The following is a 26,547-nucleotide window of genomic DNA, read 5'->3' as shown; positions in this document are numbered from 1 at the left end:
GTCTTAATAAGTTCAATCAAATGAATAACATGCAGTTAAAGTGTGACTATACCAGTTCTTTCACTGCAATAAACTGCTCCTCTGACAATTGACAGTTCAAACCCTATGAATGTGTGGAGAGGGGGGCAGGAGTCAGTGCACAAAACAAGTCAAACTGATTGCATAACAATGCTTATTTGAAGCTACGTACTGAATGAATGTGCTCTCTTATACATTCAACGAAGCCACTACCGCCAATTCCTTCTGCATCTGACTCAATCAATGCTGATAAGAGAACAAAAAATTTCAGCCAATTATCCAGTTCTTCTTTTGCTAGGACAGTAGGATATAGGTGACACCAGCATTAACCATGAAAGCCAATAATTCTGAGATAATATTGAAAAATACCAAGGATGGTTCCATATTCAAAGGAGGAAAGAGGATCATCAGTTTGTCCCAAATTCACAAGGCGTACCCACAATCCCTGCGTAAAGGAAAAGCAAATGCAGATATGGAATCAAAGGTCTATCTGAGAAGTTTCTTTTCTTTCATCAATGAAGTAAGAGGCATCCACGGGGCCACAGGAGTGCAGGCACATGTACAGAGCAGACAAAAGATACCTAGATCCTTTTCGGGCATCGGAATCGGGAAAAAAAATTGGCAAGAAAGCTAAATATGATAATCAACTGTATTACCTTACAAGAGATCTCTTTTAAAAGCCAATAAATTCCCCATGTAAAGTTGGTGCAAATTTTTGTTGCACCAGACAGAGAGTCAACTAGAACCAAAGACTCAAAAGTTGTTGAAGCACACTTCCTTGCCTTGGGAAGCCCAGAAAATTAAGAGATAAATAGGGTATATACACACTATCCATCTACTGGAAGCTAAATGGATTTTTAAGTTGCATTGTCAAACTAGAAGAATTGGCTAGTAAGAAATTGAGAACATTTTTTTTACAAGGTATAAGAAATTAAGAACATTAACCGCTCGTTTAACTTGTTGGCATTTGAAAAAGAGTTATGCCAAAGTCTACCGGAGAATTGATGGCTTGTGGGAACACCATGGGAGATACTGCTAAGCGGAAAACATGGTGGAGAAAAGTACCTGCTTGTAATTGGTGGACAATTTGGAAGGAAAAGAACTCAAGACACTTTAAAGAAAGTAGCAGCCAAATCAGAAAATCAAGATGACATGTCTTCTTTTATTTTATTTTTGGTGTAAATAAGATATCATTGAAGAGGCAGAATCTTTATAAGACATTATTGAATCTGTGTAAGAAGATTAAGGATTACTTTTCCTTTGCTTTTTGAACTCTAAATATTGTTCACAGCAGTCTTTGTGCTGGAGATTTATAATACCACTGTTACCTTTCTCAAAAAAGAGAGGACAACCTTAGGTATTTATCGATTGGAAACTCAAAGTATTTTTTGAGAAGCATTAAAAGACCACTAGGAAACTAGAGAAGCTACAAATACTAGAAAGTTCAGATAGCATCATTTATTAGGAAATGCTATGTATAATAAAAGAATAAATAACACTACTATTTGCAACTCCTAAGAAATCCAGAAAACACACAATATGATCAAAGTTATGTGACGACCATGAGTATTTGGTCTCTCCAGAAGAATGTATAGACTTCACCCACCTTGTCAAATAATAAGTGTAGAATCACCTGCCTTTAGCTGTTGTATCGTTGGCTAACAACTGCATATCTTTACTAGTCAAGTAAGCTTTTCAAAGTACTGAATCTAATAAAAGATCATGCAATTTAAAGCCAAGCCAGGAACGTATATCCCTAGTGCATTATTTTCAGATCTAATTTAAATACTATTTGGAAGCAAACAAACCGTATCACATGCAACACATCTTTAGTTTTAATGTGAAGAGGGAGCTCTAATATAAGTGGACCTAATAGCACGGCTTTAATTTCTTTTTCTTTTTCGAATTACCAAGAAATCAGCTGTTTCAACTTTGAAACTCAGGGATAATGGGCCTACCCCTCTACCCTTCTCCACTTAAGTCAATAGACTTGGTGCAAAAACCAGGTTTTGAACTTGTGAAGTGCACCTACCACTTATTAACTTTTGCGGTTGAACCAAAGGCCTGGGGGCAGGACAGCTTTAATTCCTTTTTCTAAACCTTTTTGATAATATTTATTCTGTACTTATTTTATACAAACCTTTATCTCTAGTGGAGGATAAGTGGACGAGCACCATTACACTACATCACGAGTTCAGGAAGAATCTGTGTATGAAAGATAATAGGAAATCAAATATGATCAAACAGCTAAAAGGCAAGTTCTCTATATGATTGTTTGCTGTTCACTATTACTCTGGTTAATATCAGCTGTATGTAAATGCCGCAACAATAGGATGGGTACAAACTTACAGTCATGCCGTAACAATAGGATGGGTACATACTTACAGTCATGTAGCTTTCACTCCTCCAGTTCTCTTAATATTAACTTATTATAACAAAAACTACTCACCATCTGAATGAAAGGGCACTGATTATCTACCCAATAAGATGGAGAGGCACAGGCAGGAAAAAGGGGCTTGAACTATTTCCTTTCATATGTAACAAAGTGAAAAGCAAGGAGCAAGACAGCACTAAAAAACAGCCTTTCCTACACTACCAGATTTGAAAGAAATAACGAAACAGACAACGTAAGTGCACGCAATGAACAACACAGCTTACAAACCAGCCTTTTCCACTCTTCCAGATTTGGAAAACAAAAAAACAGGTACTCATTTTCATCAAATCCTATCAAACAACATTAAAGGACGCGTAATTACTTGTCATAGAAACTAAATAGACATGCCACTATCTTCCTTACCCTACTTCCTTTTGTTCCATGATCCAACTTTATAATAAAAATAATAAGGAATTTAAGGATAAAAACACAGAAGTCAATAGCTTCCACTTGAATGAAAATCCGATCCATGTGGAACAAGTCAAGATGGAAGTAATATTAAAGGAAAGGCAAGGCAAATTATCAGGAAAGATGAGCTCAAAGCACGAGGAATAATATTGAATTCTAAACTACCCCTTACTGGTAGTGCTTCTGCAATCTTCATTTTAGACGAATCTGATACAGATATACTGTAACTGAAGAGAAAGAATACTATAGAAGGGAGCATCTGATAAAAAAGGATTGGAAGATTTAAGGTTTAACAAAATACTTCACCTGAAGCTTAACTTTTATGTCCAAAACCATACGTTCTCTCTCTGCCTGTGAGGAAGGAAAAAAAAACCAACTGGGTTGAGAGACATGAAATAGCAAATCACAGAAATCACAAGCAAAATACAGGAAACATACAGCTCGCTCTCTGGGGCTTAGACTTTCGGCCTTTGAATCGTTACCAGCAAGTACTGAAAGTGAACTGATGTAATGGAGGGAATATTAATTTTAACTATAAAAAGCAAAATTATAATAACATCCAGATAAATCCCCGCATAAAACATAAGACATACCTAGGAGTATGCCTTCCAGAATATTCAAGCGCTCCACTTGCTGCTGCTAGAATCTGCTTCCTCTTTTCCTCTTGCTCTTCTGTTCTGACATTTGCAGGAAACCTGTCATAACAGTATTTGGCACCTGATCCTAATTTTTTGGAGGAAAGGAGAATTTACATCAGTGGTGTATCCATCCTAACAATCATATGTTCATCAGACATGATTCAGCCGCAACACGATAATAAGAAAAGATACCTGAAATTCCCACACCAGGATCAGATATAGTTATGATCTCTGCCTCTGCCATAAGTGAAGGAAGAACTGAAAGAGGATTTTGACCCCTGCCAATTGCATCTTGCAACTTATCTAGGAGATTATTATTGTTTTCGTCAGAACCAAGACCTCTCTCCAAATAATCTAAGAAACCCTGGGAATCTAAAAACTGACTTATCTGTTGGCAAAATACAAAAAAAAAAAAAAAAAAAAATGAATTTGGTGACACTAGAAGCAATAACCATACAGAAACCACGTGGAAGTATAGGTGTATGTGTGCGTGTGTGCGTAACATACAGATATATAAGTAATAAAGCAGGTGGGTGAGGATAAAACTTTTTCATTACAGGTCGAGCTTCGACAAACCTCATCATGTTCATCCTTACTAATATCAAACCAATAGGCTTACAAACAAAAAGAAAATGAAAATGAACGTTGGAGTCTCCTTACTTCTCAGTCCTAAGCTAAGTCTTCCCTATCTCATCAAAATATTAGCCTTCAATGTATTGATGAAATTGTAATGCATAATCAATATTATGTGATTTGCAACTAAAATAAACCGAATCCCATCAATATATATATATATATATATATATATATATATATATATATATATATATATGCGTGTGTGTGTGTGTATAGGAACCACAAATAAATATTATCGTCAGAAAATCCATCCTACATTCTGGCAGGCCCTCTTTGATATGTTGATACCTGTATATCTTATAAAGGACCAGATATTTATACGACAAGCAAGTTAAATAATCTGTATGTCTACAAACACAAGATGGGTACTTCAACATCACCATTGGATCAAGTGGCTGGTTTGTTGACCGAGAGCGCTTCTTCAGAAAAGCCTGAGAGTTGAAGACCTGTGTTGCAGTATTTTCCTGAAATAAAGCGATGTCAAATGTTATATTCAGTTGTACCTTCACATATATCAATCAGTTAGGAGTATAGGCTTCTTACTATGAAATTGCGGTAGCCACTAAGTATTGATGCAAAGAACTTTAAGAATGTAAATCTGCAATGAAGCGAAAAATAGGGGCTTAATATGTTAGTTTTATATGAAACTGTAACATAGCAATTTCAAGTATCCTCCTTGAGAGACAAGCAAAAGCAACCACAGAAATTGTAAAACGGCACATAAGAATCACCTAATTTGGAGGTCGTGTTCTTGTCCCCATGGTCTGTTGCCACCTCGTGGGTACTGATCTGAGACATTTCCTCGAGTAGCCTTCATTTGGTCTATTCCAACAACATTTGGATATAACAACTTCATAATCTCACCACGCAGTGAACTATATTCTGGCTCTGGTATGGGAGGAATCTCCTCAGTTGTGGTAATGCGATTATGCTCAAGGTCCACAATAACTACCTAAAACATCAAAGGAAGCACAAATCAAAAAGTTGCATAAATGGTAAATTATGTAAGAAGCACTAATGCAGCTGCAAGATTCAACATGATACTGAAGCAGACTCTAATTCACCACTGTTTAGTAGGTACACCTTCATCTGTTTGAAAAGAAAGTACACCCTTTTTAATGGCCAAGAAAACAGTAGGGGCCAAACCTAAGGACCAACCGCAGCCTTCAAAACTCGGGTAAAAGAGCCCGCCCCTCTACTCTTCTCCACTTAAAAACTAGGCTTAGTTCGTATGGAACAGGAGTCGAACCTATGACCTAAATCACAAGTCCCTCAACCTTCCTACTTGAACTAAGCCCTGGGGCTTGGTAAGTGAACTCTTATTTAACCACTTATAGCACATGCATCATTCACCTTCAAAGAAAGATAACACACTTAGAATTCTTTTTCCTGATAAAGTAATGAAATTTTATTAATAAAGGGCACAAATTACCCATATATAGAAGTATATGCCAAAAAGAAGAAATAACACAACTGACTTTAAAAACCTACTAAAGTGGCTTCAAGGCTAGATTAGCTGGAGTAGCTAATTATTTCTATCAGTAATATCCAGATTGAATATGTTTCTTGTGTATATATCTCTAGAGGAAGAGTCCAATCTAAAATCTATCATATCCGTTTCTCCTATATCATAAAGTCTATTGTGGTGCGTCGATCCGCAGAGCTCTTAGTGACTCTTTTAAGCGTAGTTCCCCGCCAAGATAAGGCTGTCAAATTTTGGAATCACCCTCGAGGGAACTAGATGTGTGTTCTGGACCTGATACTCACAGTATGTCTTTGAGAAAGGGCACATGCAGAAACCACTCATTTTCTCTTGTGAACACTTCGGCATAGATCAGCAGAATGAAACTATTAGTTTATCAGATATGTTGTCAACGTTTTTTCCTCTTTTAAGAAAGATTTTGTCAATGTTTGAAGAACTTATGTGTGTAACTACAACAAGACAGCCTGAGATCAAGTTAATCCAGTAAGAAGCTAAAGATGGAGCTCCAAAAAAGCATGAGTACAAAAACTGTGATAAGTGATAACAGCAATCAGCATGATGACAAACCAACAGGTGACATCAAAATTTATTCTAGAAATGGCCTTAACATTGCGCCATCAAAATCAAGAAGGGGCACAAAATTTCTTCAATCTATAACACTGATGAAATGCCAAAAATACCTACCCTACCACACAGAGAAATACAACCTAATAAAAAGACAAGTGAGTTTAGGAGTATGTTAGAAGAAAGTCGTTTAGAATTACCACGCAATAATTCCTACCTAGTACCTATAAAGCTTGGATCTGCTTCGACCTTGCTCATACTGGCTCAGGCTTGGCATATCTGAGTGCAAGCAAAACTCTAGTAAAGTAACTCCAGCCTGGAAACTAGCTGGATTCACACTACACCACTAAGTCAACCAATAATTTCCCCGACTATGTCTCACATATTCATATGCAATAAACTCATATCAAACTACCATTACTATCCAAGCAGATATCTTTTTTAAAATGGACTATCCAAGCAGACATTGCTTCAGAGATTTCTATGCCAGACCTTAAAATCTCATGAGACACTTCCTCTTTTGCTTAGAAATGAAGAAAAAAAACATCGAAGAACAATGCCATCTTTATATGAAACTAAATACAGGTAACACTTTCTTGGTGCTGGTTCATAAGTAGAATTACTTTACTATCAAGAAAATAGGTAGCACATGAACCACTATATATCATCAACACTGACAACCGTTTAATTTAAAAAATGATAACTCAAGTTATCTCATTATTAAATGAAAAAATAAGGAGAGTTAAGTGTCTAAGTTAGCTTATAAGCATTATGTGAACTTACACCATCCATCGTAAGCCCATAGGTATCCACGCCAGAGTGAAGGCCCATCATGTAAGGCGTAGGAGCATCAATATAGTCTACTCCACTGAAAAACAGCAATGGAATGTAGACATGCTTCAGCACAACAAACATCAGCAAATCAGATGACAGTCCATGGAAACCTCAAAACATAATAAAGCCCCTGTAGCATAGGGCATAGTAAATGTACATACATACACATTAACAAACATACATACGTATTGACGTACATAAATACACACATATAATTTCAGAAAATGCACATGGGAACATATATATATATATATATATATATATATATATATATATATATATAGTAATTTTGGGGCCCTTAAATTCTTGGGGCCTAAAGCAAGTGCTAGGGTCTAGCCGGCCTTGGCTATGTCCACATCGCCACGTGTAGTTTCTAGACATCAAACTCGTACGTCTTAATACTCTTTCAGTCATCTATTGATAATTTCCAAAATAATTTTGGTTACGAAATTTCCTCCTTAAAACCATTGTAATTATATCACGGAATTCATGGCCTTAGTATCTGTATTCAATTTATGGCACTCATGGCCTCTTTTCATATATCTCTTTCATTATCATACTGTAATGACCTGGTCGGTCGTTTTATGTATTTGTGCCCCGTTTTTCCATTTAATTTTTCTTGTGTGCTTAGTTTTTATTTTGTGACTTGCGGGGATGGTTAGTTTGACTCCTGGAAGATTTTGGAGTTATTTGGTACACTTAGTTCCATTGTTGGAAGCTTAAGTTATAAGAGTTGACCAGGGTTTGACTTTTATGCTAACGACCTCGGATTTTTGTTTTGATGGTTCCAATATATTCGAATAGTGATTTTGAACTTAGGTGTATGCACGGATTTAGATTAGGAGTTTCTTAGGATTATTTGGCTCTTTTTGCCGAAAGTTGGCAATTTAAAAGTTTAGAAATTTTATAAGTTTGACCATGGGTTGATTTTGTGGCTATTAGGTTCGAATTATTATTTCAAGGCTTGGAATAGGTCCGTTGTGTCATTTGAAACCTGTATACAATGTTTTGTTGTGTTCCGAGTTGATTTGGTAGGAATCAGATGCCTGGTTATGAATATTGAAGTTCTTGAGTTTCACAACTTGCATGATGCATTTTGATGTTCGATTAGTGGTTTTGTATATTATTTTGATGTTCCGAGCTTGCGAAAGAGTTTGTATAAGGTTTATGTACTTGTGTGGATGTTTGTTATGGATCCCAAGGGGCTCGAGTGAGTTTCAGATTTATTTCGGAGTAGATTGGTGAAGCAATAGTTTTGCTGGTGCTGCAGACCTCGCATTTGCAAGGGTCTGATTGCAACTGAGAAGGATCACAATTGTGGACTCCTTATCGCATTTGCGACTGTTGGCTGCCATGGTTGGAGGAAGAGGGGGACCTCACATTTACGAGGGATTTTGTCGCATTTGCGAAATTCGCTAGCAGACTGGAAATTTTGCAATTGCAAAGTTGGGGGTCACATTCGCGACATTTACTGGGGGCAGTCTAGGTTCGTATTTGCGAGCTCAGTGTCGAATTTGCGATCCTATGATTGCAAATGCAACATCTGTAATTGGTTATTACTTGAACTTTTCGGGACTTAGACCCAGTTTCTCATATTTTGAGCCAGTGATTTTTTTAGGATATTTTCACACAAGGCTATTGGGTAAGTGATTTTTACCTAATTTTATTATTATATCTTGATTTCTAATGGATTTTTACACCTAAATCATGAAATTTGAAAGGGAATTTGGGGGGGGGGGGGAGGGTTGACAATATTTTGAAAAATAAAAAGTCGGGGATTTGAGAGTAAATTTGGACTCGATTTTGGAATCTAATCACATATTTGGATTCGTAGGGATCTATCCCTTGACTCGAGTTTTGACCGTGTGGGCTCGAGGTTTACTTTTGTTGACTTTTCAGAAATTAGATAAATATTGAGACTTTATTGTTTAGAATGGATTCATTTAGCATTGTTTGATGTTATTTAGTCATTTTTTTGCTAGATTTGAGTTGGACGAAAGTGGCTTTTAAAGGAAAAGCATTTTTGGTGTATTGATTTAGCTTGTATGAGGTAAGTATCTTTCCTAACCTTGTGGGGGGGGGGGGGGGAATACGCCTAAGGATCTGGCCTTATTTGCCTATTCGTGTTATGTGAAAAATGACATTTATACGAGGTGACGAGCGTGTACACAGGTGCTATGTGTAGTTTATGACCGGATTAGACATTAGGATGTTAATATGCTTTAATTTGATAATATGCTTTATATGAACCATGTTTAACCACTTTGTGACTACATGAACTTGATTGCTACAATTAATTTGGCCGTAGTCATGCTTTATATGTTGAACGCACATTCGTATTTTATTATTGCCATGTCCTTGTGCATCTTGCTGATAAATTATGAGTAAATATTTTTGATGGAAATTTGGCATATTTCTTTATGATAAATATGGCACATGTGGACATGTTGGGCGGATTGATTAGGTGGTGGCATGAGGTTTTTGTCGTGCGATTGTGATTATTGTTATGCACATGGGGCAAAGTAAGGTTGAGTTTTCTCCGATTTGCCCATGTGGCAAAATAAGTGTGGTGATATGCGCATGTGTCGAAATAAGGATGGAATTTCTTGATATTGTCACATGCGCTGAAATAAAGGCGACATTATTGATGATGTTATGTGATAGTACATTCTCTTGATGATGTTCATGTGATGAAACATGGATGATATCTTTGATCATATACATATTTTCTTTAAACTCTGTCATGTATCTTACTGAATTGCCGGTTGTCTTTGACATGCTATCTGATACGCGGCGCCTTCCTGAGATTCCTTGGAAGGGCGACGTACGGCTAGGCAACTGATGTCAGTGCAGTTGCTGTCCGCCAACTGAGGTCCCCTCCATACGCTAGACGAGATTGTCAGTGCCGTACGGGAAAACCAATATNAAATACACACATATAATTTCAGAAAATGCACATGGGAACATATATATATATATATATATATATATATATATATATATATATATATATGTAAATTGAAAATGAAATCACAAGCCATAGATCCCAAAAATATTCAATAAACCAGTAAAAAACCTCACCTGCCACCGAAATGGATAAATTAAATGGCATATGGCTTCTGATACAAGTGTTAACAGAGAATACCTGCAAAATCAGTTAATTAGAAATTAGGAAACATGAGTTCCAACAGTATACAATCAGCTACACAAGGTTAATTGCTTGCGAGTATTTGCAAAACCTTAAAAGCCAGAACTGAAAAGACCACTAAACAGAGAAGCTGAAAGAAAGTTGAATCCAATGACAACTATCTTGAAGCACCTAAAGTAACCAATTAAGGGGCTTTTTAGCACTAAAAAAATTGAGGACTAGGACATAGAATCTAAAATCTTGGAAGCTTATTGCAGCATATAATACTTTGCATCTCCAAAAGTTTTTAAGAAATACATGAGCTCTGCTTTCCTGCTCCAAAAGTTTTCAGCTTTATTGCACACACAATTACATTTTCTTAATAAGGTTATAGAAACAAGTTATAAGCCTGCTTCATTTTCGGGAACGCCAGATTTAACAATTCACAGAGTTATTAATCCTTTTCCATTAGTCACATTACCAACATTTTCAATATAAAGTTGTTAAAAGATACTGCTCAATCAACAGAATAAACAACTGCAAGTTATATGAAGTAGGCTTTGCTAATATCAATGATTATGCCCTTTCCAGGCACAAGATAAAACAATTCTCACATCAAGTATGTATCAATAGAAAGAACTGTGTCAGAATTAGAGCTGACTATCTAATTCTTTTTTATATAAGTAATCACATTTTATAAATGGTATAACAGCATTATGACAGTGCGTTAAAAAGTACAAAGTGTACAAACCCCCAATCATAACATGGAACCTACATCCTACCAAGGCCATGTTGCACCAAAAAGCTAGCAAAGAGCTAGGTGTCTAATTCTTTAAGCTGCTAAGATAGAACACTCGGCAGAGGCTTCAGTGCACACGTCATTTAAAATATAAGTTATGCACAAGAAACAGGAGACGATACCAACAGCACTATATGTAAACAGAAGAAATCAAACAAATTTACTTATGTTTTTTCCACGGGCTAAAGAGAAATTAGGAAATACATGTTCGATCGAAGCAAAATCCTTCTCTCAAGCAAAACAGCTGTAAATAACTGGATTACATTGTCCACATCCAAACACTGAAGCAAAGGCTGAAATGATATCTGTCATCAAGTGAAACATAGTCAATCCTTTATTGAATTTGAATCAACCATCGAGCGAGACACCTTAACAGGCGAAACTCTCAAGAAGACAAATGCTCATAAACATACATCGGCATGAGGAAGGCCCTCCTTTGGTGGAACTTCAACAGAGAGCAGGCTGTTCTCAATAGCAAATAGCACCCTATCCTTTCCAGGTGTAGGCAAAGGTACATTGGAGACTGAATATGCTATAACATCCCACAATGGCTTGCTGAAATGTTTGCAGAGCTGACAACATTAGTGCACAGGATGATAAAATGGAAATTCCGCTTTCATTTGAAGTATAAAATCTTAAAATTAGGAAAAAACAAAATGCAAAAAACCACTTTCCGTTACTAACCATATATTTACTGGAGTCGGGTATGAATCAGAAGCTATATAATTACTATTCTAAATCATGTGTTTTTGCACATGCAAGAAAAGGAAAAATACAATCCTTGATTCATACTGGGAAGGGAAAAGAACAAGCCAGGAAAGTAGGATGAAAGGGGGAAGAAAATAGGTGGACCCAAGAAAAGAACTATTTTGACATGCTAGCAAGTTATATATTATCGCCACAAAACGAGGAACAATTTTTTTATCGCAATTCATATCTGACCCGACCATAAGTTATTGGAGCAATTAACACTTGTTTTACTGGTAACCTTTCCTGTCAGTCTTTATACTGGTATCACGGTGGAAAAATTGAGGTGTTGAAGATAGGAAAGTGATTCAAACTACTCTCAAGCTACTAAGATCGGGAACTGGTTACTCAGGGAGAACAGAGAAGATGTTGTCCTAGTTTAAGGAGGGAATATTGGTGAAAAATAATTTTTAGGCCAGCTTATTCTTCATTCATAAGAAACAGATTGCTGACTCACTGGGAGACCTAATTATAAGGTATACATTTTCATCATTAATAATCAATGTGCAATATATCTGTCAATTACTGATTACCATCATAACCAGCAAAGCTTTTTAATCCATACCTGCTTCCAGAGGAGGAAAAACAAAGCACAAAAATCTCCTCCAGTGCATCTCGAAGGATTCCAAAACTGGGAGAACGTGAGACAAGACAGATGCATTTGTCAGCATATGAATTTGCAGGAATGCGGTAAGCTTCAGCAATATCCTCGCAAACAGGATCCCGAAATGCGATGCAGCTGACATAGATCTTTGACCCATCACCCTCTGTAACCAGTATCACTCGCTAGTCACAACCCAATAAAAGAAAGAAAGCGGAAAGACTAAACTGACAACAGCAGAAGGCAAAGAAAAAGAGACTAATCTTCCTTTCAATAAGATGACCTAAAAACAATAGTTGAACTAAATCACTTTCATTAGTAATAAGGACATAATGTTTTTTATGACGATGGTGGGCGAGCCAGCTTGTGCACACCTCGACTATTTCACCGGTATCTGCTACCTCCCACCAGCACAGGTACCAGATAAATCTCTCCACCGGGCTTAGGCAGATGGGAAGAAATAACCTAGAGTTTTTTTAGTCTGCTGGAATTTGAACCTAAGGCCTTGTGGTTCTCCTCCCACTAGGCCAGACCCTTGGGTGCAATAAGGACATAAGGTTTTATCAGAAGATCAACAATAAAGCTGCAAATCCCTATATAGGAAAGTACATACGTCGATACAACACTAACCAAACCAAGTATAAGTATGTTGATGGGATTTTTATACAGTCGATTTCATCCAAAAAATCAAGTGAAGATACTATATGAAAGCTAGTAGCGTACCAGTCAAAACAATAGGATAACTCCTGGGAAAAGTAGATGGATCATTTGAATCAAAACCCGACCCGTAGAATTCCACTCCAGCAGGTAGAACACACTGCATTCCAAATAATGCAAAAAATGACTTGTACTGCAAAAAATAAACACCCTAAACATTAAATTCAAATTAGGGGGAATGGAGTACTTACAGTAGGGAGTTGAGGGGGAGGAGGAGGGTAGAGAGTGTGATTGGGAGGAGGGTACTGATCAAGAAGAGAAGGCAAATACATAACCCCTGCGCCATGGTACCCTCTGTTCCCATCCAAGGTCCGAATCTCTGGCCCGATTCCACATACTACGAAGTACTCGAAGATCCGAGCCATTAAACGGATCCCAATGCCTTTCTCCTTCAGATGAGAAAATGTTCAAGATTATGCATTAACTCCGATCTGATAACGGTTGATACATTGGAATCGTTTGATTTGAAGTTGTCAATTTTCCAGTCAAAATCTTGAACAAGAAGAAGAATGTTGAACACCACAATTGTTTTGTTTGCTGTTGTTGGCCTGACCCCTACTGGTCCCAGAGAGCGAATTCGACTCAAATCTTGGGGGGTCAAGACTCGAGATTTGTTAAGTATATGGCCCTCTCAACCCTATATAGTTTTTGCATTTGTAACGACTAACCAGTACACGTCTACCTTAGTTTACCGCGTTGAATGTGCTATTATTTAAATACTATTAGTTTAACCTAAAGACTTTTTTACACTATGACCTCCATTATGTAAAAATTATTTTTACATATATTTAAGTTAAAATCTATACATATTTGAATGGTTGTTACTCCATTTTTTACATTTTTATCCTATTATTATTTTAATTTAATTACGTACAACTAATTTACCTCTAATTTTCTCAAATAGCCTTTTTTGAGCCCACTTTTTCTATTTTGTCCTTTTTTAGAAAGTTTTGCAAATGTAATATACTTCACGGACGAAAGAATGAAAAATTCTGCTATTTGGAAACTTTAGCCTTAACTAGTGGTCTAACATTTTATGACTGGTAGTTTAGTTTGTTCTCTGCTATCTTTAAAGCTGAAAAATCAAGTAGAAAACTTACTACTGGAATAAAATATTAAAATGAAACAAATTAAGAAGTATCAAAACGCAATCACTATGGATTCATCTGTTTCTTTTACTGAAAACCAACATAGAGAAACTGCAGAACTGTGGTTATTGGCATGGCCATTTTCAAAACAAATTTTGTACTCAGCATACCAGCAGCCAAGCCAACAAAATCATCCAATGTTCGACTCATTAGTAATCCACAAGTCTACTCAGTACTCATTGTCACTGGCTTAGAGTTCTAGTATCTGATGTAGAATTGCAGTGCAGATATGCAGAATGAATCAGGTAGGAAAAACACTGCATAAACGCAGTACACTCTCGTGTCCCAACAGCAAGAAGCCAAGAAATCAGGAACCACCAACACACAGCTACATTCGCGAAATAGTACATACTCATTTGGCAGTTCAAGAGATTTTCTATTCTAATGCCTACAAAATGGCAGGAGAATGCAATATCTGATTATCTACATTTAGACTATAAAAGCTCTGCTGTTTCATCGCCATTCACCTTTATCTTCAGTATTCAGTATCAACAAGGAGAAAACTACTATTTTCGACGTATCAAACTGACTTAACTAGACATATATCACTGATAGATTGCCTGTAGGGCTTTGTTGGCAAAAAACCTAACATCAGCATCCTCGTCCTGATTGAGTTTATTCAAACAAGGCCGAATTCTTTGTTCCACAACCTGCAAAGAGCAATGTTCATATCAGCGGAACGTTGTGTCAGAATTCTATGTTTGCAGGCAATGGTAGAACTACATTGTCACTTACAGATTGATCAACTACAGAAACAAGAGACGGCAACACCTTTGCCACATTGAACCTGACATTAGGTACCCTGGAATATGCAAGTGTTAGAGCCGAGCCTTAACAAGTATCTTGAATGTATAGAATTGAAGCATGAAGAGGTTGATAGTTAACCTGTCTGTTGAAGCAGCAAATATAACTGGCAAAATTGTGGAAGTAGTAATCTCTGAGCCCATTACAGGGGCAAGAAGAGAAAGTGTGCGAAGTATGTTTATGCGATACTGATAACGCCGGTCATTAACCATGTCCAAAACCTGTAAAGAAGTGTTAGTTGTCAAATGAAACAAAAGGCCTGGAATATGAAGTAGATAAGATTGCAAATATTTGACTGCTAAATTATTGCATCAGCAACAAGCGATAAAATCTTGCAGTAAATGACTAGAAAACCTGTGGAATTATATGCTCTGATGCCCATTCTGGACCAAATTTAATTGCGAGGAGTTCAAGATTATTAGCTGCTGCAACTCGAACTTGGTGAACCTGCAAGTTGAAAAACAATAAGAAACATGTAAAAACAACATTATCCCAACTAAACTACAGACCACGACTCTTTCAACAAACAAGTCGTAAACAAGAAAGTTTATTCTTCACAGATTTTTGCCATCTAAATCAGCAGTAGACCTAATTAGAAAAAGAGAGCTTCAGGAATACCTCATCTGTTAACCATTGCATGCAAAGAGCACCAATTTTGTCATTGTAAAAGCCAACACCGAGCTGACTGGCCAATAGAGGGATGAAGTTAATTAATGCAACCCGAACTCTCCAGTGTTTAGCCTCTGAAAGTTCATCAATAACTGACAGCAGTGCTTGGGAAAGCAGATCAATTCCAATCACCTGGAAGAGAAAAAAGAAAAAAAAGGGTATAGGTGGTGAGATTCAGACCATGCAAAGTAGCTTGAGTACAGATTATAGATGGCTAACCTGGTTCACTTGATCAATCTTACTAATAATGTTCACACGAATTTGAGTGGACTCATCCTTTAGAAGAGAGAGGAATATTGGGAGAAGCTGCTCAACAGTTTGATCCTGCAATGAGAAGTACAGAAACAATAAGTTCCTCTTCGCGATATGATTGACTAAAAGCAGACTCAGACTTCCCAAAGCAAGTAAGGAGTATATTCACGACTTGTTGCTCAAAATGAAAGAAATATATATATGCTACACAATCTAAAAGCCACACAGACGGCAAGACCTAAGAAATCATTCTCTAGCATAAGCTGCTTAAAATCTGATAAGAGAGAAATTTATAACTCTTTCCAACAAAACTGAGAGCTGATTTTCAAGAGACTGAGAGAAGTGAATATAAGTGCAAGAGTTACAGCAGAATGTGGTGCTTTATCGAGCAAAATACTAAAGCATATTAGGAGGACAATTTTCTTGATCAGAAAACATATTGAGACACATTAACATAACTAGAGACTCATATGGAGAAAAGGTAAGCAAAAGGTTTTCTAAAAACAAAAGAAAAAAGAACAAAGCAGACATCATTTATGTTTATACTGAACCACCATGGGAAAGAACATGTTACACCAGGACAACAATCAGAAAAAAAAGTTGATGATAGTTCTTAGTGCACGTACTGTGGTATTGAGAAACAATAGACTAATATTGGCAAGGATTTATACCTTTTCTAAAATAGGAGCCAGTCCCATAATATCTGAAGCCAAAGCAAAACGAACTTCCTGGGATTGATCTGATGATAGTTCCTGATACAAAAAAAAAATGTAACTCTTATAACAAATTATAAAGTTCCTTTGAACGAGTAATAGACAGTCCAAGGAAAGGAATAATGAGACAGCATACAAACTGAAAAGACCAAGAGATAGAGCATGATAATATAGCAAAAGACGAAACAAGCACTATAAGATTTAAACCTTGACACAAGGCAAGATACGCTGGACTGGAAGCTCGGGGCTCAATATCTGGAAAAACTTGGTGACTTTACCAGCTGCAGCTCTGCGGACGTCAGCTTCATTATCACGAAGTAGACGAACATATGCAGGGACCATCTCCGTCCTTCCAAATTTCACAACTCTCAAGTTAGTTTTGGACAGAGGACACTTGACTAAAAGTTAAAACAAAAAGAGAAAGAGAACTAAAAAGTATAAAAGGAAAAGATTGGGGAAATGATCTTAACATCATTTCAATTCACAAATAACCAAATACCTGGTAGCATCTGGTCCAACTGTCTCACATAGTTCACAAATTTGATCTGCAACCGTGTAACGAACTTTCCAAGAATCATCCTGTTAATGCAGATAAGTAGGTAATTAAAATAGTTCTGGCCACCAGTATCCAAGTGTAAACTGATAGAGCAAATCAGTGTTTGATCAAAGGAAAACACGATATTCATTTATATGCAAAATTAATAAAATATAGTACATACATATAACAACAAGTCAATAAAAAAGTCATGTTGCAGATATTTATAGTTTAATTGAACCTGTGATAGCCTAATTATGACAGGGAGAATCTCTGCTAGACAAACTTGTGGCTCCAATAGCTTCCCTAAAGCTGCACAATTCTTGACAGCCAATAAACGGACAGAATCTTGATCTGAATAGAACAAACACCCAGTTTAGTCACAATGATTTTAAATAGAATAAACCAAATCTAGATCAACACTGAGATAGTGCCAACTGCCAACTATTGACTACTAGTAGACTTTCCGATATGAGAGCAAATCTTAAATAGAACAACTAAGGCTTGTCATCAGCACATAAAAATTGATCAGACTTTTTGGTACTTCTTTCCAGAATTATTTGAAGCTACCTTGAAGATCACTCCCTTTCCGAACGAAAATTTGCAATCCAAAACTTGCATCAATATGCTCTTTATGCTTGACTGACCTAGAACAGTGTGAGGATGAAGAGATAAATTCTATGCCTTGACTAGGGTGAGGATGAAGAGATAAATTACATGCAATTTACTCTTAACAAAAGATTCTAACTAACTTTAGAAAGAGGGTTACAGCAACATCTCAATCGCAGATGTTCTTTCCTTAAACCTTCATTTTATCTTATCCTCCAATCAATTGAAAGATGATTGATGTAGGCCAACTGCTAGTACCAATTTTCTGTTCTAAGGAGAGCCAATATGAAATATGCCTTACATAAGAATTCTCTCCGTCAAATTGAAATACACTTGGTATAAAAGAATCAAAGCCAAGCAGAACCAAAAAGAAATCTGAGACCAATAATATTAAATAAAAACTACTTTCAGAAAGCAAAGAGAATAATGAGAACACCATACCGTCCTGACTCAGATACTTGAACATTGGCATGATGTAATTCATCAGATAGGGCTGCTCAATAGTCTCAGCAAACTTTCCAAGATTTTTTGCAGCTGCTTTCCTTACCAAAGGTGTTTCATTGTGGGAAAGTTGGTTGTATAGAGTTCTTAGTTCCTTTCTTAAAGGCTCTGGGGCGTTCGGGTAAGCAATGTGAAATAATCCGCTTGAAGAACTTTGAGCAGTCCACTCCTTATCAGCTGCCAGTTTCTGATTAGGCAAAACCAGGAAAAGAAGGATCACTAGAAGATCACCACATTCACTTACAAACTAATCAATAGATAAAAGGATGAACAAAGAATCTGCTAGCATTATAAAAAGAAGTAACCTAAGAAGAATTAGCTGAAGGAGAACTTCTGTCCACATACATAGTTAATTCAAATTCCTTTATTTCTACCCTCATCAATCTATAGGAATGGACATCTTCTAAGACATACAAATGATCAATTACGCACTTTGTGGTGGATAAGGTCACAATATATGACGCGCTAACTTAGTTTAATATGTTGCGTTAACTCCATTGAATCAGAACCTATTATCCTTGAAGTCATATTAGCTTTCAGTCTAATGCATCCTTTCAGTAATTTCAAAGCGGAAATAACAAACCAAAAATAAGGAATAACAAGTATGCGGCAGTTTGATATGCTAAACTTATATGAGATAATGAGAAGCCATTCTTAAAGATTTATGAGAAGTATATTGTTGTTGCCATGAAACAATGTCAAGTGTACTAACCTTCAGCAGTGGAATAAACGATTCGATCAAGTCTGGTTCCCTCATTTGAGATCCTATTTTGCACAATGACTCAACTGCTTTGTCCCTAACAAAAGTCTCTCCAACACTACAAAGACCTTCCAACGGCGGAAGTAAGACAGTAGCATGTTCAACTCCTCCCACATATGTAATAAACACTCCCAACTGTTGAGCCATTTCAAGAAGAACTTCCTCATCATCCTCGTCATCAAAATTCTCTTTGATATATTGAATGAACTCTGTCCGAGTTCTCTCCACACCAAGCGCACGTGCAATAGTAGACAGTTGTCGCATGGAATTCAATCTAATATCGCTTTCTTGATTCATCAATTCATCGATTAAAACAGCAGCGAGAGACGCGGATTCGTCGCTCATAGACATGGTTGCTGCAGTGCCTCTGTGAATATCTCTCTCTGTATATATTCAGGAAAACTCAACTTATTTAAACCATACAAAAATAATCATCCTTTAAAAGAGTAACGAAAAGGATTTTATTCAAGAGTGTTTTACCAGAAAGCAATTAATTAACCATTTTCTTACAGCCGATCGAATGAAGGGAAAAAGGCAAAGCTGGGGGCACTATTTTATACAAGAAAAAAAAGTAGAAAAACTATTTATTTCCATAAGATAGTCACATCAAGTTCTTGATTATCACCGTCCACTGTTACATAAAAGAATTCTCAGCTGCGGCCATATATAACAGATATTTTGAAGTTGAAAATTTTAAAGACATAGGTAGTGGCCATCAATTACATAAAACTAACTAAATCATCAGTAAACAAAAGGAAATCTTTGACAGTAAACAGAATATAAAAATTTGAAGAAGATTACCAGCTAACTTGAATTTAATGTACTAACATATATAAGAAACAATCATTTTCCCGGAAGCAATCAATGAAAACTGATTCTAATTAATGAATGAAGTTCAAGAACAAAATGTCAAATTGTAACCTGAAACTTATTGAAGATATACAAGTGATTCTGATGAATGAAATTGACGACAATGCAAATTCACTTAGTTACTTGTACTTCAAGAAACAGGCATGAAAGTGAAAAAGAAAGGATTCAGAAAACCCAAAAAATAATCGTAGAGCGAGAGATTGATACCTGTAAAAGTATAAACTATGGAATGAAAGGAAGTGGTGGAAGTTGATCGATGATCTCTGCTTATTTCGTTTTGGGATTCTGTATCAGCTTTTTCAACTTTATATAATTTTGTTTCTCTGTGATTCTCCCGCCTTTAAACGATAGTTAGGTATAACCGTTTATTGTTTGAGTTCCTTCTTTTTCCCGGGGCGGTAGTGTAAGCCACGCGCACGTGATCAATCTAATTTTAAACTTTTTTATGCGAACAGATTAAATAATAACAATAGTTCTTTAACTTTTTTTAAAATTAAGTATAATAGAAAACCTATGATCTTTTTAACTTTTTAAAATTTAAGTATAACCCCCAAAACTATACTTTTTTCTTTATTTAAACAACATTCTTGGGTCGAGGGGTTTGACATTTTTCTTTAGGTAAACCACCTTCTCGGGGCGTTTAACAATTCGCGAGGATCCTGTATATTAATATCCAAAAATGAAGATATAGAGCTGGGAAGATGATACTTAAAAGAGTGTTTGGCTAAGCTTATAAGTTGGTCAAACTAGCTTATAAGCACTTTTCGGTTTATCTACACGTTTGGTAAAGTTAAAAGTGCTTATAAGCCAAGTGCTTATATAATATAAGTCAAAAATAAGCCATAAGCTGGTCACCCTTAGCTTATTTATTTTTAGCTTATCAGCACTTTAAGTTTGACCAGGATCCTTTGCATATATATATATATATATATATATAATAAATGAGGACATATGTGTGTGTGTGTATTAATCTTTGAACTGTATGTAATAAATGAGGACATATCAAATTTTTTGTATATTGCTTTCTAAATGTTGTGGTGGTGAAGACAATGTTTGTTTCTTTTCAAATAATTTGTCCTATTTAGGTTTATTTTTTACTGAGAAACTTTTGTCAATTTATTAATTATTATAACTTATGTTTATTTGCTTATCATAAAATAAATTATATTTATCAAAAGAATTATCTTATCTAAGCACAGTTGTATTTAAAATAAAATGACAAATAGAATATTTTGTATTTGAATCGATCTGGCCTGTTCTTTCCGCTATGACTCAGGACGTGCTGAATGTGCCAATTTCAACTGTTGCATCAGAGAGTGCATTTAGTCTAAAATTTTGAAGAAATTACGCCCTTATAAGTGTAAACGGTTCTAAGGTTATTTAAGTCATTTTAACAGAAAAAGAGCTTATCGGCACTTTTTTATCAAATACTGCAGCAACTTATTATCAATTTCAGCACTTGTACCCAAACACGTAACTGCTTATTTATTAGTAAATTAGTTTCAGCACTTAAAAGTGCTTTTCAGCACCTAATGTTTATCAGCTACTTCAAATCTGCTAATCCAAACAGGCTCTTAGTTGCGAAAGCCACAATTTGAGCGTTATTAGTGTAATTTTTTAACACATATAATAGAGTTTGAACCAAGCTATTGGGTTCAAGTGATACTTTACTTCATTAAATATAGTTAGGGTGCCATACAGTGATACATCTAGACAATAACTTAGTTTAGTGTCCCAAGTGTGCCAGTAACGTGCCTCATTACACAATATTACAATAAGATGGGAATGTAATATTCACTTGTAGAATTCACCTTAGAATGTACGAAATACAGTTAAAACATAAGGTACAAATTATTGTAAGCAAACAGATAAATACCAATAAACTTTCACAACCCCAGGTGAGCTGGAAGAAAATTTTTGGAAAAGCACCTCAACGGCTTCATCATAAACTATAATAATATACTGTTGCAGTGTATTTCAATATACATTTGTGCTGCCTACATTAACCGTTAGACCTTAAACCATTAGAGCTCAGTATACTTGGCCAAAATTCTATGTCAATATATTTATAGCTAATGAAAACTAACATGCAGGAATAAGGAATTCTCTAAGCAAAACCCCAAAAAAGAGTTGTTGGTCATTGGTCTGTCAACAATATATGACCAACTATCATCGCGTACGTCAATGGTCATCCACAAGAAGGTTAAGCCAGACTTCCGATCAAAAGTTCGAGAGTTTCAGAGTCAGGATATAGTATGTGTTGCCTTTTCAGAGCCAATTCGAGTTCTCAGATGTGGAAACTGCTACAAGATCTCATCTAACAGACCGTGCAATAGTTTCAATACTCTTCTGTCTTTGCATGGACAGGAAGGATTTGATCTCTAAACTAGTAATTCGCTCTCTCTTTTCGAGAACTTCATATATCCTCTCAACCTGGACCACAAGCCAACTCTCTCCGATGCTTCAGACAAATCCACAGGTTCCTTAAATTTTGCTTTCTCACTTAATTCTTCGAATGAGTCTACTACGTTTTGCAGTCTTGCAACAAATTCTATGAGAAGGGAGGTGAATGTTGCTAAAGACAACGCACTGGCACTTTCATACGTCTTTGATTCTTCTTCTTCTTCTTCTTCTTCTTCTTCTTCTTTCTCCTCCACCTCTTTTAGTACATCATTAGCTTTAGGCAGCGTGTGTGCGGTCCGCATTTTTGGTTTCTCCACCCCATTTTCTGGGGTTACTCCTGCAGTTTGGTTGTTATTACTATCCACGTTAAACGTCCTATTATCCCAACTCCTTGAGATATTAATGGAATCAATGTCGATTACTGTTTCACTCTGAGATCTGTGATGTTGAAAAGAGTTTCTGTCATCATCCATGCTTCCAAGCTCCTGTGGAATATCCACCACTATAGGTCGTGATCCAATTTCCCAGTTCTCTGCATTGACGAAAAGATAAGACTTCCGATCCACCTTTTTTTGCAACTCTTCTGCTGCTTCATGCACTTCATAGAGAATGTCCACTGTCCCCAACTTCTCCATTTTTTTCACTTTTTCCCCAATTTCTCTCAACACTTTGGCACCTGCTGTACCTACTCTCTGAAGCTCATTACGGAAAACCTGTCTTCTTTCAGCAGGAGCCTGCATATTAGAAATGTTTGGTAGTCATTTCAGCAATAAATAGGTCATTGCATTACCAAATAAAGTGGTATAACTGAGACATCTGGGTATGCAAGCTCTTAAACTGAACTATATTCACCAATAAATAATGCATATCTAGCAGCAACATAATTTTATTACTGCACGGGGATGATTTACAAGGAGAGAATACACGACAGGCTTCAGTCAACGGTAATACTGCAGAACATGTTCTGTCAGGCTCACTTTGTTCCCTCATGCTGAAAGGAAATGAAGATATTCCAACATTTATTTCCTCTATCTTCAAATATCTCCTCGCGCAGTTTAGTTAAAGGGAGAATAAGGAAGGGGGTCCAAGTCATTTTAGGACTGTTTTCCGAAAAGAGATCTGCACTGGCTAAGAGAATAAGTAATCTAGCAATAAAAAAGGAAAATGTTTGATGAATATGGTAAGACAATACTATGTGATGCACTTTACAAGCAAAGGGCTAGCAGGAAAGTTGGGAAAAGGAGTAGAATAATTACCTGTATTTCAGATAGTACACAGCCATGCAGTGCCATAACCATGAATGCGCAATACCTTAATGCACCGCTAACTTTGACATAGTTTTTCCAAGGATATTTAATCATCTTATAAGGACCATGGGGTGGCTCCCAGATTGCAAATGCTACCTGTGGTATCAGAGTTAATTTAGGACATCCGCCTAGCAAAATTTCATATAATTACTAATTCATGCTGCCAAAATGCATAAGCATACCAGAGCTTCCTCTTGGCTAGTAGATTCTACTGCTGATCTGTAGCCATTGTAAACTGGATCATCAGCAGCTTGGTAAGTAAGAATTTTTGAAGGGATCCTCTTATATTCGACACAGTTCAGATATTTACTGATACAACCTGCAACAATTTCCATTTCATCAAAAACAGATAAAGAAGTGAAGGGATGAGGGTCCTTCGAAACAATTTAATTCTACCATCCCATCTCGAGAACAGTAACGAGCATCTCAGACTCTGAGGTTGAATTACCTTCCAGTGAAGTAGCTACACTGATGAAATTCTTCGCCACTAGATTGTGAAGATCCTCACCAGCCCAAATGGGATAGACACATATGTTCACAGCTAAAGAAACACCAGCACCAAGTGCAATGAGCAAAAACCGACTTACAGCTGTATGAACAAATTCTCTTGTGCGATAACCAGATACCATGATGAAACAATATGTTATCAAGAATACTCGGAAACCATATTCATAGGGCTTCATTGGTGGGTATTGTTTTGCATAAGTAATAAAAAAACCTAGAAAACGGCAAACAAGCTGCAGTCAGCAAGGTACAAAGATAAAAAAGAGATGAACAGCAATTCACATATTAGTCACGAGTACAACAACAACAAACCCAGCTTAAAATCCATACGAGTGTGTACGCAGCCTTACCCCTACCCCAGCAATTCATACATATTAGTCACAAGTACTGACCAGAAAACCAGACCTGTTATGAATATCCCAATGACTATAACAACTTCTTCCCAGTCTCCGGCCAACTGAGACAATTCAGCCATTCCAAGAGCAAGTCCTCCAGCTGACAGTGTCCCGAGTCCACGATTAAATCCTTTGCTCAGAGTGGCTCCTGTGGACAGTTCAAAGGTGAATCTGTATAAAGAGCTCCCCATACAGAGCTATACAGAAAACAAAGAAAGCAGTAGCCAGGGGTTGAAAGGTACAAAATGCAACCAGAAAATACTAACTATACTGTGGGCAGATATTTGTGCCTAATGGCGTATCATGATATCTAGCGAGATTTCTTAGCTAAAATGCCTCCGACTTGCAGTAATAGTAACCGCCAATGGAATACAGTGCAAGAACTAGAAAGAACAAAATAAAATGCAATAACAACAATGGATTTACATTGGCCACAGGTTGTCCCATGCTTGTAAAACCATATATGTACATAATTGGAAGCATAAACAAGGAAGTTTTCGTTTGTTAAAGTGGTGTCTATGTACTTGGAGAAAGAAAGACTGAATAACGACCGCCTAGTAGCCATAATTGTGGGTGTAAAATGAAGAGATGCTCACAACGGTACTTCCTCTTTTAGGGCCTCTTAGGTCAACCTCCTTGCATGAATCTTGTGCCAATTACCACCTTCTTGATAATTCGTTTTATATTGAAATCATGATTAGTCCTTAGTAACCAAAAAACAGAATAACCCAGTCATGCTTCCTTATTAGTCATATCATTTGGATTATTTATTTTCTTCATTAGTCTTGTAATAACTTTTCTTGACAAGTAAATCGATCTATATATGAATCATCCTGAGCATTACAAATATATGCCCAGAGGAAGAACCCCCCCCCCCCCCTCCCAGTCCGTGCTCCTCACCCTCCTTCCATACTCAGTTTTTCATAAGATAAGGTTGTATTAGAAGGATATTAAAAGAAAAAAAAAATTAATAGGATATCTATCCCTCAGAAGGTCCCAGGCCCCCCTTAAAAATCATTAAATCAACCACTAAGTATGCTAAATTACTTTGAACACATTGTATTAGTGAGACTAAAGGTGCTCCACTTTAGCATACTTAAGGGACTAAATAAGGTTATATTTGAGTGACCAAAATAGACCTAGCCTCAAAGATAAGAGACAATATTTGCCAAAAACTCAGAACATAGCTTATGTAAAAGGTCAAGCAAGTTGAGAGGTTTCACAAAAAAAATTCATTATTATCAATCTTTAATCCCAAAATAAAAATCAAATCAAAATTGGTCCTACTTCTATCTGAGAGGGACATAAATAAAGTATCTATTTTTTTATTTTAAATAAAGACTTGTTCAAAGCTATTAACAGCTTTTTTTCTCTACAGTTACAATTAGCAAACACAAATCTTCTTTCGTACTGCCAAATTCTGCTACGACAAAATTCTTACGAAAGATTACATCTTTTGGGGCGCACATTTATTTAATTTACAATGACTACACAAAATTGTAGGAGAAAAGTATAACACATACCTATGCTGAACTCAAAAACGACGACAACAGTAAGAATAGCCCAAACAGAGTATCTACTGAGCTCTTCAACCGGTTCCTTAAAGAAGATTAACAAAGATATGAGCATTAAAGCCAAACCCATCTTTGCAGAGAATACAATCTTTCTCGGGTCGGATCGACCCATCTCCATCGCCTTCACGGCTACGCTGCTCCAATCCTTCCATACCTCTCTAAACTTTTCACGAAAAGACGAAAAACACCCTGGATTTTCAGGGTAATCAAGAGTGTGCTTGAAACTAGGTAACTCAGTGTAATCACCGTTGCATGAGGAAAAAAGCCTTTCTCTTTCTCTTTTCTCTTCGAAACTCTTCCTAAACGACCCTAATTTCCTCGCCATTCTCGACTCCCTCTTGCTTACAGAGTGTATTTCGATATTATAGGCATAGAAGTGAACAAAACTAACGAGTTTTGCCTGGGGAAAAGGGGATAGTGTGGGAGTAGAGCGAATGAAAAAGAATTAAGTGTTGACAGTTTCCAGAGAGTATTACAACGTCGTAATAGATGGTGAT

At 36.6% G+C, this 26,547-nt stretch overlaps 3 protein-coding genes across 5 annotated transcripts in view; all 3 read right to left on the bottom strand.

The window, feature by feature from the left end:
* Positions 1–13,630, bottom strand: part of LOC109223597 (DENN domain and WD repeat-containing protein SCD1) — a 28,389-nt gene extending 14,759 nt beyond the window's left edge. For all 3 annotated transcript variants that reach the window (XR_002067603.1, XM_019387976.1, XM_019387977.1), the window contains exons 1-17: positions 13,198–13,630; positions 13,013–13,106; positions 12,254–12,455; positions 11,355–11,496; positions 11,146–11,246; positions 10,097–10,160; positions 6,965–7,078; positions 4,866–5,086; positions 4,678–4,732; positions 4,515–4,598; positions 3,691–3,886; positions 3,454–3,583; positions 3,299–3,362; positions 3,167–3,211; positions 388–463; positions 191–264; positions 53–103 (exon numbers count right to left, since the gene is read on the bottom strand). Coding sequence is in view for 2 of the 3 variants with exons in the window: in XM_019387976.1 (XP_019243521.1) it covers positions 53–103; positions 191–264; positions 388–463; positions 3,167–3,211; positions 3,299–3,362; positions 3,454–3,583; positions 3,691–3,886; positions 4,515–4,598; positions 4,678–4,732; positions 4,866–5,086; positions 6,965–7,078; positions 10,097–10,160; positions 11,146–11,246; positions 11,355–11,496; positions 12,254–12,455; positions 13,013–13,106; positions 13,198–13,371 (1,887 nt within the window). In the remaining variant the exon portion in view is untranslated. The remainder of the gene's footprint in view (positions 1–52; positions 104–190; positions 265–387; positions 464–3,166; positions 3,212–3,298; positions 3,363–3,453; positions 3,584–3,690; positions 3,887–4,514; positions 4,599–4,677; positions 4,733–4,865; positions 5,087–6,964; positions 7,079–10,096; positions 10,161–11,145; positions 11,247–11,354; positions 11,497–12,253; positions 12,456–13,012; positions 13,107–13,197) is intronic.
* LOC109224625 (serine/threonine-protein phosphatase 2A 65 kDa regulatory subunit A beta isoform-like) lies at positions 14,606–19,348 on the bottom strand. Its single transcript, XM_019389169.1, has 12 exons — positions 18,950–19,348; positions 18,178–18,424; positions 17,369–17,481; positions 17,092–17,171; positions 16,800–16,941; positions 16,551–16,631; positions 15,847–15,951; positions 15,577–15,759; positions 15,313–15,405; positions 15,040–15,179; positions 14,890–14,956; positions 14,606–14,804 (listed from the first exon to the last, which is right to left on the bottom strand). The coding sequence occupies exons 1-12, from the start codon at positions 19,346–19,348 to the stop codon at positions 14,700–14,702; spliced, it is 1,755 nt and encodes a 584-aa protein (XP_019244714.1). The 3' UTR covers positions 14,606–14,699.
* LOC109223596 (aluminum-activated malate transporter 9-like) lies at positions 21,782–26,547 on the bottom strand. The gene is made up of 6 exons (XM_019387975.1): positions 26,000–26,547; positions 24,487–24,624; positions 24,026–24,295; positions 23,760–23,896; positions 23,527–23,673; positions 21,782–23,004 (listed from the first exon to the last, which is right to left on the bottom strand). The coding sequence occupies exons 1-6, from the start codon at positions 26,373–26,375 to the stop codon at positions 22,249–22,251; spliced, it is 1,824 nt and encodes a 607-aa protein (XP_019243520.1). The 5' UTR covers positions 26,376–26,547; the 3' UTR covers positions 21,782–22,248.

The sequence above is a fragment of the Nicotiana attenuata genome, chromosome 3 (genome assembly GCF_001879085.1).
Source record: "Nicotiana attenuata strain UT chromosome 3, NIATTr2, whole genome shotgun sequence".
NCBI lineage: Eukaryota > Viridiplantae > Streptophyta > Magnoliopsida > Solanales > Solanaceae > Nicotiana > Nicotiana attenuata.
This window is presented reverse-complemented; position numbering and strand designations above follow the sequence as displayed.

Excerpts from the sequence above, each read along its gene's own strand:
- LOC109223596 (XM_019387975.1), bottom strand. The coding sequence starts at position 26,375 with ATGGCGAGGAAATTAGGGTCGTTTAGGAAGAGTTTCGAAGAGAAAAGA. Across the intron at positions 23,897-24,025 it reads TGTAGCTACTTCACTGGAAG|GTTGTATCAGTAAATATCTG; the intron begins GTAATTCAACCT and ends AAATTGTTGCAG. Across the intron at positions 23,674-23,759 it reads CTAGCCAAGAGGAAGCTCTG|GTAGCATTTGCAATCTGGGA; the intron begins GTATGCTTATGC and ends CTGATACCACAG.
- LOC109224625 (XM_019389169.1), bottom strand. The coding sequence starts at position 19,348 with ATGTCTATGAGCGACGAATCCGCGTCTCTCGCTGCTGTTTTAATCGAT. Across the intron at positions 17,172-17,368 it reads TCATAATTAGGCTATCACAG|GATGATTCTTGGAAAGTTCG; the intron begins GTTCAATTAAAC and ends CTGCATTAACAG. Across the intron at positions 15,952-16,550 it reads TGGCTCCTATTTTAGAAAAG|GATCAAACTGTTGAGCAGCT; the intron begins GTATAAATCCTT and ends TTCTCATTGCAG.